General features: G+C 34.8%; 1 protein-coding gene across 1 annotated transcript in view; it reads left to right on the forward strand.

Annotated features, from left to right (window-relative positions):
- Positions 1 to 15,678, forward strand: part of EYS (eyes shut homolog) — a 2,088,383-nt gene that overhangs the window by 1,175,188 nt on the left and 897,517 nt on the right. The window contains exon 25 of the mRNA XM_063618766.1: positions 1,943 to 2,058. Coding sequence (XP_063474836.1) covers positions 1,943 to 2,058 — 116 coding nt within the window. The remainder of the gene's footprint in view (positions 1 to 1,942; positions 2,059 to 15,678) is intronic.

A 15,678-nucleotide genomic window follows, 5' to 3' on the forward strand; every position in this document is an offset into this window, starting at 1 on the left:
TGAGAAATAGAATATTAGCAATAATTCTCGCCACCTCCTTATCCCTCCAGGAACATCCCACTCCCTGAAGTAACTATTCTGAATTTTATATCAGCATTCCTTTAGTACTTGTTAGAGTTTTTTTTTTTTTTTTTTTTGAGACAGAGTCTCGCTCTGTCGCCCAGGCTGGAGTGCAGTGGCGCGATCTCGGCTCACTGCCAGCTCCGCCTCCCAGGTTCACGCCATTCTCCTGCCTCAGCCTCCTGAGTAGCTGGGACTACAGGCGCCCGCCACTGCGCCCGGCTAATTTTTTGTATTTTTAGTAGAGACGGGGTTTCACCGTGGTCTCGATCTCCTGACCTCGTGATCCGCCCGCCTCGGCCTCCCAAAGTGCTGGGATTACAGGCTTGAGCCACCGTGCCCGGCCACTTGTTAGAGTTTTATTACATATGTATGCATCTCTAAGCAATGTTACTAAGTTTCATATGCATTTGAGTTTTATAAGAGCAGTTATCAGGGTGTATTTTTATGCAATATGTTTTTATGCTCAATAATATGTTTGTGAGACTCAACAAAGTAATATTGGCTTTTTATAAACCCTGTGAAGATGTTTTTTTCCATATCACCTTTTATAGCCTCCTTAGTAGAGATCCCTACAGAATCAGCTCAGCACATGAAAGAGCATTGCAAAGTGGAAAGCGTCTTGGATGAGGATTTGATAAATTTAGTCTCTTGGCAGCTCTTTCTAAGTTTGATGTGGACATTGCCATGTCTTTTAGACTCAGGCCCTATTTATTTCTTATAATGAAGTGTTTCAATAAATCATTTCTAATATGTTCCTAATACATATACATGTTCCTAATACATAATACATGTTCTAACACATATCAAAATATGTATTTAATTGTTTTGTTATAATTTATCAGGGAAGAACAATCAGAATATCTTCCTAAGTATAAACAATAATTAAATTTTACCTTTCCCAACAGCCAGGGTTCAGATTAAATGCTATTGGACAATACATAGAAAAATAAAGAAAAGTTAAAAAGTTGTAATTAGAGTAAGCATAGTCAGTGAGCAGTGAGAGCTGCCTGTAAAGACCCATTGTCCCTATGTAGAAGGGTATACTTAGGTTAACATGATGTTGTGGCTCACATGTTAGGCATATTAAGATTCATGAGAAGTAATTATCTGATAGGAAAGAATCAATGATTTCAAAAAATGTTCCTAATATCTACCCAGTAAATCATAGCTGAGATATTAGCTTATGGAGTACTTAACAATGTTGGTTGATAGGTTGATGATGGAAATAATAAAATGTTTGACTAGCAAAAGCCAAACAAAATACATACGATCGAACTGTGTTTTGGTTTGGAAAATTTTAGATTGTCATGTTTAATGAGAATTCTTACAGCCAATGGCCAAATGTACATAGACACAATACTTATATTCTATAGAACTACAGTATAACAAATACTGAGTGTAAAATACTAACTGTAATACTACAAGTATTACAAAAATCATTGTATATCTAGATATCTGTAGTAGGTGCTTTCCTCTGAATTTAAGATTCATATTAAAGGAATTATTAAGTGTCTTTATTCTATTGCTTTCCATGTATTTATTCCAAAGTAAAATAAGTGAAGACATTTGAATATGTAATGTTGAATGGCACCACGGATAAGAGCTGAGACATATCATACATGTACTCACTTTCATTTATACTTCACTATGTGATTTTAGAGCAAATTATTTATTCTCGAGTTTAATTTTCTTATGAACTAAATAGAGATAGAATAAGAGCTACCTGTTAAACTGATCATGAAGATACGCTGAGGTAATTTGTACAAAACATCTAGCATAATTATTTCAAATAGTAAAAGCCAATAAATATAAGCTATTAGCATAACTGCTTTTATTATCATTAAAAATTGCATATCTGCTTTGTAATTTTGTTGAACAGGATGGTCTGGACACCACTGTGAGAAGGAACTTGAGTGCATTCCCAACTCATGTGTTCATGAACTCTGCTTGGAAAATGAACCTGGCTCGACATGTTTATGCACACCTGGGTTTATGGTAAAGATTACTGGTGGTTGTGGTTGTAATAATTTTTTATTCCCTTTGATACACAGTAAATATTAGAAAATTACATGGTGAAAAGTAAGGTTGGAGTAGTGAATCTTCAGTTCATCTCTCCTCTGTCTGTACACGCTACACTTTTCTCAGCATTCCTCTTTCCCTTCTTGTCCATGCATCACTTGCACCCTCAGTCCTTTCTTTCATAAGAAAAACATTCTGATAAATTGGTCCACGCCAAGGTGCAAGTGACTTAATGTGTTGGCCTTTAATGTGTTAATGCATTTGGAAGGAGGATGCCAGTGGAGAAATTACTTAATACTGTCAGGGTCTTGGCAGAACTTTTATTTTGCCCAAGGACATAGTACTACTTCCAGAGTTGGGCTCGGCATACTGTATGTCCGAGGAGGACAAATCTGCTTCCTCAGCAAGTCTGAACTGGCCTGAACTCCATTAGCACTAGAAATGACTTTCCTTGGTAAAAAATTTCTCTATCAAAAAATAGCATTTGATCACAGTCTTTTATTTAAACTGCCTGCAGCCCATGAATATAGTGAAAATACAGCAATTGGTAAGAATGTGTTATCAGAAATTTTAAATGTATATTTATAAATATCATTAATGGACCAGCCTTCACTGAGATTAAGGCTAAACAATTAGAGACGGGGTATAGTCAGGTGACTAGAGTCGGTGCAAGAATAAAGAATCATACTTCAAGCATCTGGCCAGTGTGTATAAAAGATGAACAAGTGTGAAGGGAAGTGTAAATGCAGCTAGAAACTCCTTCTCAGAAGTGAAAGATCAGAAAGGAGAATCCAGAACCAAGAGTCTCTAGACGAGGTTAAGGAATTACATACAAAAAAAAATTAATAACTGTCGCCGAACACAAGATTTTGAAAAATCAATTGTAGAAGGACCTAGGCTTCAGTCCAATGCTGTTCCCTCTTAAAGGACATTCCCAGGGCTCATCTGTTTTAGAGGGATATGAATGAGATCAAACAAGTATCTTGCTTTCTCTGAGAATTCTCTAATTTTGGATTTGCCCTAGGAAAAAGATTTTCTCTTACTGCTCCAAAAGCGATAGATTTTGGAGAAAAATATCAGATGCTCTGATACTTAAATTGGAAGTTAGTTGGTACCAAGAAGTTATTTTTCTGACACCTCAGATTATACCAATAATGTCTTCCTCAAAGAGTCAGTATAAAGAGCAAAATACTGAGATGTGTGTTTTATTTAACTGCATCTTCTGCCAGTGCAGCCTTAGATACGTAGAAATCTAAATAACTTAGAAAATCAATGCTTATTTTGTATATGATATGTTTTCATAAAAACAAGTAATTTACTACCAAATATCTATAAAAACTTCCTGAAATAGTTAATCTCCTGGTATATGTTCTTTCACATGTGAAATATGAATCTATTAATATTTGAGCTCTTTCTTTAATAAAAAAATCAAATCTGAAGGATAAATACATTAGTATATGTTAGAAATAGAAACATCTTGGAAAATATAGTTTTATAAGACCACGTCTACTAAATAGAAGAAAATGTTATAGACATAATGCATTTACTTTTTAGTAAGCCATTTACTAAATTAATTTCAAATGGATAGTTTTGCAACCATTCTCTAAGTACTTGAAAGCTGAAACAAAATTTAAAACTCGTCATAGCAAGAGATAATGTTTGTGTGAAATGCTACAATGAGATGAGGGAGATTCAACTTTTGCTAATGCGTTAGTTATACTTTAAAATGAATAGCTAAAGATAGGGGAAATTCAGCTTATTGAAAAAGAATTTTAACATTGAAATGTTATTCATGCCAATGCTATAGCAGTATGTATGTACTCTAAATTAGATATTCCTAAGAAATATACTTTTGAAAATCACATGCAAATTATTAATTGGAATAGAAAATAAAATAATCTGCTGAATTATCAGAAAATCAAATATTCAAAATATTTGATAAAATATTTGTAGCAAGTTAAATTTGTAAATATTGAAATAAAATATTGAAATGGATACATCTATGGAAAATGCATAAAAACATTAGAAAATCACTCTTTAGGTTTATTTTTCCCTCCCCCACTAATCTTGAGTGCAAATGGGATATTAAGAGAATAAAAATCACAATCATGGGGAAATGTGAAACTTCATGGGTACTTCATTCACAGGAAGACATCAAACTTGAGAGAGTCTTAAGAATAAAGCAGTTATAAGAATTAGAAAAAAGGTAAATTGATTTGCATTAGTACTAAAAATAAAGTGTGTACACAGAGTGTAGGTGAACATGAAACCAGTGTCCATAGTGGAGAGTTGACAATGTACAGGGGGTAAGTCATGGCCTTCTAGCACTAGAATAGATGGGAAGAGACTAAACATTGCATCAGTTATCACGTTCTGTTGAAACATTGGCTCATTTCTCTGTCAACTCTGAAACACTGTAAACTCCTGAAGGACAATGATAAGGCTGGACGTTGCAGTATTCCTAAGAGCACAGAGCACAGTATAGGCGGTCACTAATTTACAATTATTCGACTTTATGATTGTACGAGAGTGACATACATTCAGTAGAAATGGTATTTTGAACATTCCTACAACCATTCTGCTTTTTACTTTTAGCATGGCATTCAATGAGTTACATGATCTATTCAACACTGTAATATAAAATAGGTGTGGGGTTGAATGATTTTGCCCAAGCTGTCGGCTAATGTAAGTGTACTGAGCAAATTTAAGGTAGGCGAGGCCAAACTATGATGTTCAGTAGATTAGGTGTATTAAATGCATTTTCCACTTACAATATTTTCAACTTTTGATGGGTTTATTGTAATGTAACCCCATCATAAGTCGAGGAGCATCTGTACATGTGTTTTCATTTTGGTCATCATTGTTAAGGTTGTTTTATTAGTGCTGATAGCATATTAGTCACAGTTGTTTTAAATTCCCAGTCTGATAATTACAGACTCCCTGCCATACCTGAGTCTGACTTCAATGCTCACTCTGTCTCTTCTATTTTTTTGGCTTTTAGTGTGTCTTGTAATTTTATATTTAAAGACATGATGCATTGGGGAAAAGGAACTCAGATAAATAGGCCTGTAGCATAACATTTTATGTTTATCTGGCTAGGAGTCAGGCTGTTTTTGCTATGCTGTAGCCATAGGTGTCAGAGTTTGAAATTTCCTCTTATATTTTCATTTTCATCTTGCCTGTTGTATTTTGCTTTCATTAGAAAATTCTTCTTAAAGAAGTGTGAGGTGTGGAGTTATTCCAGTTGTAATCTCCTGTTGTTATAAAAGATCCCTGTTGATATGGCAGTAAGGTGTGGGGAGAGGGAAAGCCTTTAACAGTCCTATGATTAGGTCTCAGTCTTGGTGATTCTGTGCCTCTGGGTTGTGACCTTCAAATGTGCTTCTCTGTACCCCATTCCCTTAGGTGAGACAGAAAAGCTACAGAGGGCTGGAGTTGGGTATTTCCCTTCCCCCAGGTCAATTAAGCTCTGGTAAAATAGTTTCACTTGAGGACAAGCCGTGTTAAGAGGAACAGAATGCTCTGGGAGTCTTCAAAATGGCTGTTCTCTCCTCTCCATGCTGGAAGCATGAGGGGATTTTTCTCCGAACCTCACTGTGAGAACCCTGTAGTATTTTTGAACATAGAGTTCATTACAGTGTGGGATTTTCCCTAAGAGTGGCCTCCGCTGTAGTTTCTAACTAACTCTCAAGCTCGTACACACTGAGCCTCCAGCATTTCATCAATTCCAGTTTGTTTTTCTACCCTGGTTTTGGCTCCAGGAGAGGTTTCTGCTTCTGAATTTCTGCTCTGGTAAGCTATGATTCTTTGTACCTGCCTGACTGTCTCTCCGATGTTTGGGGAGAAGTTTTCCTTTAATGGGAAATGACCTCAATTTTCTTAAAAATCTAAGAAGAGTTGATTATTAGTTTGTTCAGCTTTTCTCTTATTGTGTAGATGGGAATGATGACTTCCAAATTCTCTACACGCCAGACCAAAACCCAGAATTTTCTGATTGTTTTAGAATGAAAGGACCTATGAATATATTTATTAAGAAAACATGAATGGATTTTCTTTCATTCATGTAATTCAATGTGTCTTTTTAAAAAAGGATTTCATTGTTCTAATTAGGCTTCTCAGGTATCTCAACTTGAATGGTTGTCCTGTTTTTCAGAGTCACTAGAAGCCTTTATGGGATTGTTCAAAAGTCATTAATTTGGCAATCAGATTTTTACATTAACATGTAAAAAATTAAAAATTAAAAATTGTCTTGCATGTGTATTCTAATTACACCAGCTGATACAATAGCACATGCAATCTGTGTAAAGAACATTCAAATAATTGAAATATGTTTGTATTGAATTTTTAATTGAACATGAAACAACAAAGCACCATTCAAAGCAATAAGGTTTTTACCTAACATTTTGTAGCAATTCTCTTCACATTAAATCCTTTTATGTTCACCTGAACTTCCCTCTAACATCTTTCTTCTTCTCAGAGATCTTCAGAAAAATGGCACTTTTTTTCCAGATTCCTTTTATTTAAGCTACTTTAAAAGTTTCACTCATTAGGTCATCATATAAAAATGTTAATTCAGCTACATATTTACAGGATTAGATTGGATTAATATTACTACAATTATTCTTGTTTAATGATGAAGAGTGATGTGGGAGGTAAATAGTCCCTGCTGGATAGGGAGATGGGAAGCTGTTTTTTTCTTTATTTCTGAGAATTAATTTTTTGAACATAACATTAAAAGTCTGAACTCTCAGGTTTTTCTTAATGTTTAGAGCTATGACAATCTCTGACAAGCTGATAATTTGTGAAGATTATTCATTTAAGCAGACCCAATTACAAAAGTGATTCCAAACAAGATTAAAGTACTTACATCATTTTGAAATTCAAATGTTCTGTAAAAGAATTTAAATGACAGAATACAATTTTTGAATGTCCTATACTTGCTCAAAAATTCAAGAAAAATGATCATTCTTTTTTTCATTTGATCAGAACTGCTCATTTCTTCCTCAGTAAATGAAATTCTGCCAAACGAGATTGATCTCCATGCATTAACCAATGAGTGTCTATTGGTCAGGCTTATTGTGTTTTGTAAATGATAGAGTTGATAAAAGTGTTAATTACAGCCCTTAAATTAAAACACAGATATTTATATAATGTGGAAGCTGTGTTTGTATTAAAATGAGGAAAAAATGGAGAAACTATTTTCTGAGAAAAAAGGGTTCTGAGTTCTACAGAAGGACAGCCTATTTGCGGTATTCAGTTTTTAAATGTCATCTTCAAAATAAACCTAACACAGAAGACACCAGTATAGCAAGACAGACAAACATTTTGATGTATGTCTGTGTTTCTGGTCTTTATTTTCTTATGAGATAAAGTCATCAGTATTAATAAATATTTACCAAGTGTTTTCTGTGTTTGAGATGACTTGTTCTATTAAAAATACTTATTATCTCAATAGGAAATAAAGCAAAGATGCAATTTTAGACAAACTCATAATTCTCTTTTAAATAGACATTTTTGTGGTTTTGACATTTATCCTTATTTGAATTCAAGTAATTTGTATTTTAGATCAGTCAAAACACACCCTTTGGATACTCACTAAAACAATGTATTTGGAAAACTTATAAAGAAATACGTATACACTAGTCTTACATTCAAATTAAGGAAAATGTACAGGCTCACATCCTCTTGCGATGCACTAAAAAAAATCAATAATGCTCTTATTCGGGTGAAATTTGCTACTTTGCTCTAATATATGTTGAGCCCCATTTTTTGCAGATCCTTAAAATAATATAAAAATCAATTAGTTTCAGTTTGTTATCCAAAGAGAACATTCAGCTGTATGGAAGAGACAAATAATGTGTGGGATAATAAGGAAGTCAGCATTGGGTACAAAATGCAGGAAACTATGATGAGGGAAATAAAAGCATTAGCTAGGACACTTATTTGGTAGTAATATTAAAAAATAATAAAGCAATTGGCGAACTCTGAGTAAAGTAGTCGTTAGGAAAGATTTCTCAATGGACAAAAGATAATGGCTTCCTCCTAAGGATTAGAAAGGTATCTCTAAAAGCCCTGAAACTTAATCTGCACCACATGGTGGAAGTCCACCCTGAGGGTTTGCTCGGTACTGCTAATGAGAATGCTAAATATAAAATAGCCATAAGAAATAAGGCTCAATCTGCTTCTCAGGACAAGTTTTACCACAAACAACAAAAAAATACACCACAAATGTATTTTCCTCTCCCCAGATCAATTAGGCTCTGGTAAAAGAGAGCCAAGATCCTAGCTTTTATGAAATCTACCACCTAAGAAGCAGAGGATGCATGGGGGAGGAAACAAAATTATTGTGTTTATTTATTTGTTAATTTGTTTATGGGCAGCAATGAGTGCTATGGGGAAGAAAAAGATGGAGGGATGTGTGTTCTGAGCATTTCTAAGCAACACAGTTACAGTATTTTGTAATGCAAGGTATGTGAGGGTTTTGGAGGAGGAAATGGTGCAAACTAGAATAAAAACAAATATTAATAAAAAGAGGAAGTTTTCTGTATTAAATAAGTATAATGTATAATGAAAAATGTAGTTTAATATTTTCAGAAGTAGAATATTTAAAATAAGTTGCCTTACATTTTATTATGGCACAGCTGTGATGTACAATCTAAATGTCTTACAACTTGCTGGGTGCAGTGGATCATGCCTGTAACCCCAGCACTTTGGGGAGCCAAGGCGGGTGGATCACTTGAGGTCAGAAATTTGAGATCAGCCAGGCCAACATGGTGAAACCCTGTTTCTACTAAAAATACAAAAATTAGCCAGGCGTGGTAGTGGCTGTCTGTAATCCCAGCTACTGGAGAGGCCAATGCACAGGAATTGCTTGAACCGGGGATTCGGAGCTGGCAGTGAGCCGAGATCTTGCCACGGCACTCCAGCCTGGGCGACAGAGTGAGACTCAAAAAAAAAAAAAAAAAAAAAATTCTTACAACAGTAGTTTTTATTGGTAAATGGAGTATGGTAAAATAATGACCACCTCATAGACCTATTTAGATATTAGAGGTAATAAATGCCCACCTTCCATCTTTATGCATCAGATTTTTGCTTAATGTGGCTGGTGGAAGAATGTATTTGGTAGAAACCTGGAATATATTTAATATCATATATTGACTCAAAAAAGTAATGGCTTAACATTTTAGACTTCAATTAGATGGAAAATCCTCTGAGCCTGTTTCTTCACTTATAGCATGAACATGTGGATGAATTAAAAGCTTGGCCATATTGAAGATAACATTGTTAACCCATTGGAGAGTTGGGCACAGAATTTTAAATGCCCATACTTACAGGCTGGTAGATCAGTGTTCTTTCCTCTGTGCCATAAATCTTATCCATTTATTTTTAAGAACCATAACTAAATGTAATATCCATTTATTTTTAAGATAAATAACTATATATTATATATATATATATAAAATATATATATATAAATATATATAAAATATATATATTTAGACAAGGTCTTTCTCTGCTGTCCAGGCTGGAGTGCAGTGACATGATCATAGCTCACTGCAGCCTCAAACTTCTGGGCTCAAATGGTTCTCCTGCCTCAGCCTGCCGAGTAGCTGGAACTACAGACATGTGTCCGCATAACCAGCTAACTTTTTATAATATTTTTTGTAGAGATGAGGTCTCACTATGTTGCCAGGCTTGTCTGGAACTCCCGGCCTCAAGTACCCGTCCTGCTTCAGCCTCCCAAAATGCTGGGATTATAGGCATGAGCCACCATGTCTGTACAAAGATATTATTAAGCTACTCTCTAAAATAAAAACAGATTGGATTCCAAAATCCATTCCGAAGTCCTACAACTTTGCCATAGTCTACAAGACTATGTGCAGTTTGGCCCCTTCCTGATAACTTCTCTAGCCTCACTTCCTCCTGATCTCCTTCTAACTTGGTACTGTAGCCCCCTATTTAGGCTTCAGTTACTCAAATATTCCCTTCAAAATTCTGGCCGTGTGTCTTTGCACATGCTACACTTTAACTAGAATGATCTCCAATCCTTCCTGCCCACTATCCCAATTCTACTCATCTTTCAGGTTTTAGCATATGTCCCTCTTTTTCAGGTAAACCTCATAATACTGCCACAACGTGTGCTTAGGTAACTTTTTTTTCTTAAACTATTTTCTGGAAAAGCTTTAGGTACACAGAAAAAGTGAGCAGAAAATACAGAGAGTTCTCACCTACCCCTCCCCACACACATGCACAGGCTCCCTCACTACCAACATCCCATGACAGAGTGTACATTTGTTGCAATCAATAAATCTATATTACATCATTATCACCCAAAGTCTGTAGTTCACATTAGAGTTCACTCTTGGTCTTGTACATTCTTTGGGTCTGAACAAATGCATAATGACATGTAACCACCATTGTAGATACAGAATAGTAACAATGCCCTAAAAATCCTCTATGATCCCCCTGTGAATTCCTCTGTCCCCTCCATCTCTGGCAATCATTGATCTTTTCAGGGTCTTCATAGTTTTGCATTTGTAAGGATGCCGCATAGTTGAAGTAATACAGTATATAGCCCTTTTAGATTGGCTTCTTTCACTTAATAATGGAGATTTAATATCCTTCCAGGATTTTTTCATGGCATGAGAGACCCTGTCAGGGCTGAATAATGTTCCATTGTCCAGATGTACCATGGTTTATCCGTTCAACCTACTAAAGTTTTTCTTGTTTTCAGGTTTTGACAATCATGAATAAGGCTGTTACAAATATTCTTGTGGAGGTTTTTGTGTGAACATGTTTTCAATTCGTTTGCTATACACTGAGGCACACACTCACTGGATTATATAGTAATAGTGTGTTTACTTAGAAACTGTGCAACTGTTTTCTGAAATATTTGTACCATTTTGCATTCCCACATGAAAGTAGGCAGCATTTTATAATTTGTCTTCATAGCAATTGGTGATATTGTAATTCATCAATTATTTTTGTGGCTATATATTTATACTGTTTGACCAACTACTCTCACCTCCCTTTCTCTCCTTCTCTATTCCCTTCTCCCTCTCTGGTCTGCTTTTCTCCTCTTCAATAAGTTCCATAAAACAGGAACTGTGCACATATTACCTACTTCTGTTCTCCAGGCAGATACAACATAGTAGATTCTAAATAAAATTTTGTTGATTATTATACATGAACAAAACCATGAATGGATTACAATTATTGTGGTGTTAATCACAACTAAGCACAAGAATTTTGTGGAACAGTCTGTTGAATGTAATATCATACACTGTTAAAGATATAATGCATTGTTTTCTACAATAATATTTAGAATTATTTAAAATATCACTTGAGCCATAAGCTTCCATTAAAATGTTGTTATTTATGAAGGAAGCCTAACTATTTGCCAAGCTAAATGTCTTGGATACTTTATCCTATTGAATGATTAAAACAATTTTGTGATGTAAGAATGATTATTTATTCCTATGGTGATGATGAGGAAACAGGCTCAGAGATGTTGGTCACTTATTCATAGATAGCAAATGTTAGAATGTAGTTTGTTCAGTGAATCCAAACCCTATATCCGGGAGCACTATGTCAGAAAGTTTTCACTCTGCAACCAAAATACAGTTCTAGATCTTTTCACTCTGAGCCATACTCAGATTTCTTTTGGTGAGCACAGACTACATTAACTTATAGAAAGATTAGCTTATATATTCTGTTATGGCCTGAGTGTTTGTATCTCCCTCACCCAAATCCAAATGTTGAAGTTCTAACCCCTAAGACTATGGTATTAGAATGTAGGGCTTTTGGGAGGTGATTCAGTCATGAGGGTGGAGTACACATGATTGGGATGAGTGCCCTTATAAAAAAGCTGCAGATAAGTAGATAGTCCCTTCCAGCCTATGAGGACATAACCAGAAGGCACCATCTGCGAGAAAGCCCAGACACTAAACATCCCTCAACTTGTACTTCCCGGCCTCTTGATCTATGAGAAATAAATTTCTGTTATTTATAAGTCAACCAGTTTATGGTATCTTTTTTTGCAGTAGCCTGAACAGACTAAGACATAGTTCCTTCAATTTTTTTCTTTTTTTTTTTTTTTTTTTTACCAAAACTTATTTTCTTCACATGGTTCTTACATGATAACAAATGGAACTGTGCATTTTACACCTGCTAGCTTATTCTATAAATAATTAAATTCTGGCAAGGCAGTGGGAGAAAATATAACTTGCATCTATTGCATTTTTGATGATAAAAACCAATCTCTGAGAAACGGCAGGGTTTTATACTTCTCTTTTGGCTTAGGAATCTTTTTTTTATTCATACAGAAACCACCTGCTTTAAGCTTTTCCCCCCTTAATTAAAAATAAATGAAACTAAGAAAAGAGTCAATGCGTAGGAAGGAAGACCTGTTGGTTGTTGCTCTCCATGCAGCTCAGGGATACTGACGTACAGCACAGCATATCTTGCTTGCTGCTTTTGATATATTTTGAATGTTAGATGGTGTCCTTGTATGATAGTGTTTGATTTGGTTTTGCCTTATTTTCTGTAACTGTTTTCATGTCATTTGCACTTGAATTCCCAAGTAAGGAGAGGGCTGTGTGCACATTCCCAGAGTTTGAAGATTAGCTTCAAAGACATTGTAACTATAAGGCTGACTCACTTCAATCTGAAAGGAGAAAGAAAATATGTATTGCCACAGTATGTTGTAGAAAATGAGAGAGGCTTGAAAGTATTCAGAAGACATTGTTCTTAATGTTCTAAAATGAAGATGCCAACTTTATCTTTCTAATGATAAATTAGTTAAAGATAAGTATAAAATGATCAGTGTATTCATTGGTGTGTGACAACTGTGGCTGTTTGGGTTGGCATAGAATAATACTCCATGGGAGAAATGGATAAACAAATGATAATATATTAAATAATATGTGTTGATAGAGGTATAAACACAAGATGCTATGGATGGCAAAATAAAGGTATGCAGTCCAAATTTGTTTGCTCAGATTGGCTCAAGTAATAGTCCTTATAGGAGGTTAAGTGTAGCAAGACAGCCTGAATACAAGGAGACATTGTTCTAGGGAGAACAGGTAGGAAAGCTTGCAAGTTACTTTCAAGGAGTGTGAATGGAAAGATGTGAGGTTATGTTATTTTTTAAATATCCTTTATGACACACATTTTGGCACTTAATATGTATATATTATTGAACTTAGATTCTAACAACTATTTTAGATTTTTTTTATCCTAAGAAACTCAAATTCGTAGAGAAGAGATACAACATGCAAAACAACAATTACAACACAGAAAAGAAATGGGTAAGCAGCATAAAATGTGAACACATAACATTATACAGATTCAGAGAATGAGGACATTATTTCCAATGGAGGAATGTAAGATGTTTCATGAAATAAATGTCTTTTCTCATGAGCAGTCAGTTGAACATTCTGTGCCTAAGAAAAGCTTCCCTAAATGGTACAGATATTTGGTGGTAAGAAAAAGAAAGTTTTAAATTTCTACTTGCCAGTTCTGAAAAATCAATTGAGTATTGGGATCCTCACATTGATGACCCACTAATTTACCTATAGTGTCTGCTAATTCCATGCATTCTTACCAAAATAGTAGGAAAGATCAAACAATTTGACTTCTAAAATGTTTCATGGCTCTTTTACTTGTACATACTCAGGGTTCTGTATCAGATATCAGTTTCTAGGACTGGTGAGTCATAAACAGTGGTCTCAGGGAAATCTTTAAGGTATTTGATTTCAATTAGGTGAGAATTTAGAAAAAAAAAAAATTCAGAGGATGCTATTGACAGTAGGACCACAGAGTTTTAGTTATGTTATATATAACTATATATATTAGTCACACTGATAATTTGCACCTGTAGTAATTATGAGTTATTAAATTGTTCTGATATGATGACTGACACAGAGTAATTTCTTGATTTTGCTATTTGGAGTTAAAAACATAGTACTTAAATTTAAATTAAAAACAATGGTATTTCCAATATGAGCTTGGCCATAGTCAAGCGTATAACTTTAACATTCAAACTATTTTTGCTTTTAAAACTCAATATCTACAAATGTAGTTAGTGTATAAGAAGGCCATTGGCACTTCTTTGATTAAGATCATGGATATCCAAAATAATTGACATATAATTAAACTTAATCATTGTGAAAAGTCGAGAAAATCTCATATGTTTAAAATTTGGGGGTAACCTGAATAAGTTTCTCACCATGTTTTCAATAAGAAAAAGCAATATTCAATAAGAAATAGCCAGTGATATTGTGTGCTAGATTAAATTCTTTTACTTTTTTCCAAGAAGAGTGGTAAGCCAGTGATGACTTTTTGAAGTGAGGAATCCCCTGGTCAGACTTTTATTTTGAAAGATAACTCTGGCATATATTTGATACATAGTCAATGTGCTTTTGAGACCTTGCCTGTAAAACAATGCATCTTGACCTCTTGCCTCATCAACTTTCTGCAGCAATATTTGTTGCCTGAGCATCTGTCTCTAGTATTAACCTTGACTTCTCCCCTGAGCTATGCTTTCCATTTCCCTTCTTATTGCACCTTCTTTTGGATAGACTAGAAACAAAAGTGAGGTTCAGTGCATTTCTTAAGATCCTTATTCCTGCATTCTTTAGTCTGCTAGAAGATCTCCCTGCAGATTAAAATTATACAGCAAATCAATGAACTTGTGCTTTCAGAAGCATTGCCATTGAAGCAAATCCCCTGAAGTTCTGGTAGCCAAATTCAATAAGGAAAAATAAAATTATCCTTAAAGTTTTCACTACCAATTATCAGACACCAGGGAAGAAGTGACTATTTCATGTTTATATTGTTGTCACCCCATAAAACTTAGATGGATCTTGTGTGCTTCTACTCTGTGGAAAATTTCACAAATTCTTGATGTTCTTCAGACTTCATACAAATATATAAAATTATGGACCCATAGCTTTTATTCATGGTCTTTGATTTTATTCTCCTCTTTAACCTTGAGAAAGATGAAAACTGATTTGAATTAACAATTAATTGACTGACATACTTGAAAATAATTTGAAAAGTTTGGGCCATACATTGTTATGTTATCAGACAGAAAACATCATTATCATCCTCCCCTAGGAAAAAACATTTTAAACTTTCACGACAGGATATTGTGGATAACCTAGGAAAATAAATAAAACAACGTTACATTGCAGTGTCCCAGGCAATGACTCTCAGGAGCCGTTATAGATGAATTATTCTAAACTGAGACAGAGATACAGAGAGCGAAGCACATAAATTTGATGCAACATGTTCCACTCAAAAATAAAAAAAGAGAGAAATAATGCAGATTAGGGAAATGAGAATTCCTGTTGTGTGTTGTCAAGTTGTCATAAGGGAAGAAAAGAATACCAGCATTATATATATTCTTGAGAGCTTGGCCACCTTTTTGGTAGATGCTTGAGGCAGAGAAAACAGACACACACACACACACACAGGTGTTCATTTACTTTAGTACTATACACAGCCTAAGCAGAAGGATAATTCATGTGATCTGTAGTACCATCTATGTAATCCATTAAGATAGACTCTGTACGGAGGACATGCATAGATCAC

Source organism: Symphalangus syndactylus, chromosome 2 (assembly GCF_028878055.3).
Source record: "Symphalangus syndactylus isolate Jambi chromosome 2, NHGRI_mSymSyn1-v2.1_pri, whole genome shotgun sequence".
NCBI classification, from domain to species: domain Eukaryota; kingdom Metazoa; phylum Chordata; class Mammalia; order Primates; family Hylobatidae; genus Symphalangus; species Symphalangus syndactylus.